Genomic DNA, 1,787 nt, shown 5'->3' with positions numbered 1-1,787 from the left:
TGACCTGTCAGCTTCCTTGGTTCCCTCAGTGTTCTTTGATGTGTTTTACATGTGTACCTCCTGTTATCAAGGGGAGGGACTATGTTTCTATTCCCAGCATGTGAGAAAAAGTACACAAGAATTCATGATCAACTTGTAACCATTGGCATTTTGGTCTGTCCTGTTCATAGAACAATTGAAGCCAGTGTGAGAATATTTTGCTTCAACCAGTACATTGCTATAACAATCTTTGAAAATCATGTCTTGGGAAATTTTGAAAAAAATTAATAGTAATTATTGGAAAGTTATGTTTATCGAAAAAATTTTGATAAAATCAGTGAAGTTCCTTAGTCTGTGAGAAATTGCTAGCTAGAGATTTTTATTTGTTATGACAAATGAATAGATAGGAAATCTTTCTAGTTGACAAGTAGATTGCAAATATATTTGGGAAAATACTCACTTTTTCTTACCATCTTTCTTCACATTAGCATAGGTATTAGTTGTTTCTCAGTGAACTTTGTCAAGAAATGATTCAGAAGCTTTTCATTTTCCTTTGAGATATTCCGTTTGCCAACAGTGACCAATTTTGATACAATAATCCTATTGCTTGTGATAATTAATGTCCTTTAGATTAAATTAGAAGATGCCCAGTGAGACATGCATTTAAGATATAGAATTGTTCTTTTCCTTCTAGTAATTACTTTGCTGTAGACACTGCTTCTGCCATAGCTATCGCTCTGATGACATTTGGTACCATGTATCCCATGAGCGTGTACAGTGGGAAAGTATTACTGCAGGTAAGGATATTCTTTGAGCATGCTTGCTTCATATTAGCCATGTTCTTCTACAAATTATAACACTGTGTGTGTTCTTCTACAATACTGTAAAGTTTTTAGCCACTGGAGAGAGCTGTTAAAAAGTCAAATAATAATCTCTGAAATTTGTGTAGTAAGAACTAAATGAAATTATATTGCTCTATAAAATAGGTAAAAATCTCTGTATTTTATAAGACAAAATCATAAATTGAAAAACTTTGTTGTTTTTATGATTTGATGAAGTTTCCTGTCATTTAATCTGTGAGGCTTTTAAATTTCAAACTTAAAATTAAAAATGGCAGATTACTTACTGAAACAATGGACAAGAACCTGAATAGAAATAGTTTACCTGTAGATGGAAGCATCATTTTTTCCTCCTGTCTTGTCTTTATAACTTTTCTAAAACTTACAGGTAGTTGTTCCATCCCCATAGCATTAATAATAATAAGGTACTAGCTATATAGTGCTATGCCCTGCACAAAATGTTATCTTACTAAAAAAAATTTTTGACTAAGTGGTTAAGGCTTATATCTAAAGATAGTAATTTTTTGTGAGGTAAAAAGTAATTATGGATTGATTCCTCGTGTTTCCCCACTAGTGATGCTAAATCATTGTAGGACACGTGTCAAACAAAGCAAAGACTGGTATAAAACCCAACTTTTTAGTTTCAGGACCACTGTTGCCAAAAAATTTTTAACCCTAGACTCATGTTTTATTTTGTTTATCTCCAGACAACACCACCCCATGTTATTGGTCAGTTGGATAAACTTATCAGAGAGGTAAGATAAAATAGTAAAAAAAAATCAGCTTATATTTACAAAATACCAAGAGTAGATACGAGTAATAATTTATTCAAATCTACCTAGAATTTGTTTAGGGGTGTTGATGTTTTTAATAATAGCACAATAGGAGTGATGAAAGTAGGAAAAATAGAAAAATCAATCTGAAGCCAAACATACATGAATTATCAAGGTAGTGTTTTTTTTTTTTTTT

At 31.7% G+C, this 1,787-nt stretch overlaps 1 protein-coding gene across 3 annotated transcripts in view; it reads left to right on the top strand.

The window, feature by feature from the left end:
* SLC30A6 (solute carrier family 30 (zinc transporter), member 6) overlaps positions 1 to 1,787 on the top strand; it is a 27,604-nt gene that overhangs the window by 20,016 nt on the left and 5,801 nt on the right. For 2 of the 3 annotated variants that reach the window (XM_012727646.1, XM_004686310.2), the window contains 2 exons: positions 674 to 776; positions 1,526 to 1,573. In XM_012727646.1, the coding sequence (XP_012583100.1) occupies positions 674 to 776; positions 1,526 to 1,573 (151 nt within the window). The remainder of the gene's footprint in view (positions 1 to 673; positions 777 to 1,525; positions 1,574 to 1,787) is intronic. The other variant, XM_012727645.1, reaches the window with a different exon arrangement.

The sequence above is a fragment of the Condylura cristata genome, unplaced genomic scaffold, assembly GCF_000260355.1.
Source record: "Condylura cristata isolate star-nosed mole 26May11 unplaced genomic scaffold, ConCri1.0 scaffold00020, whole genome shotgun sequence".
Lineage (NCBI taxonomy): Eukaryota > Metazoa > Chordata > Mammalia > Eulipotyphla > Talpidae > Condylura > Condylura cristata.
This window is presented reverse-complemented; position numbering and strand designations above follow the sequence as displayed.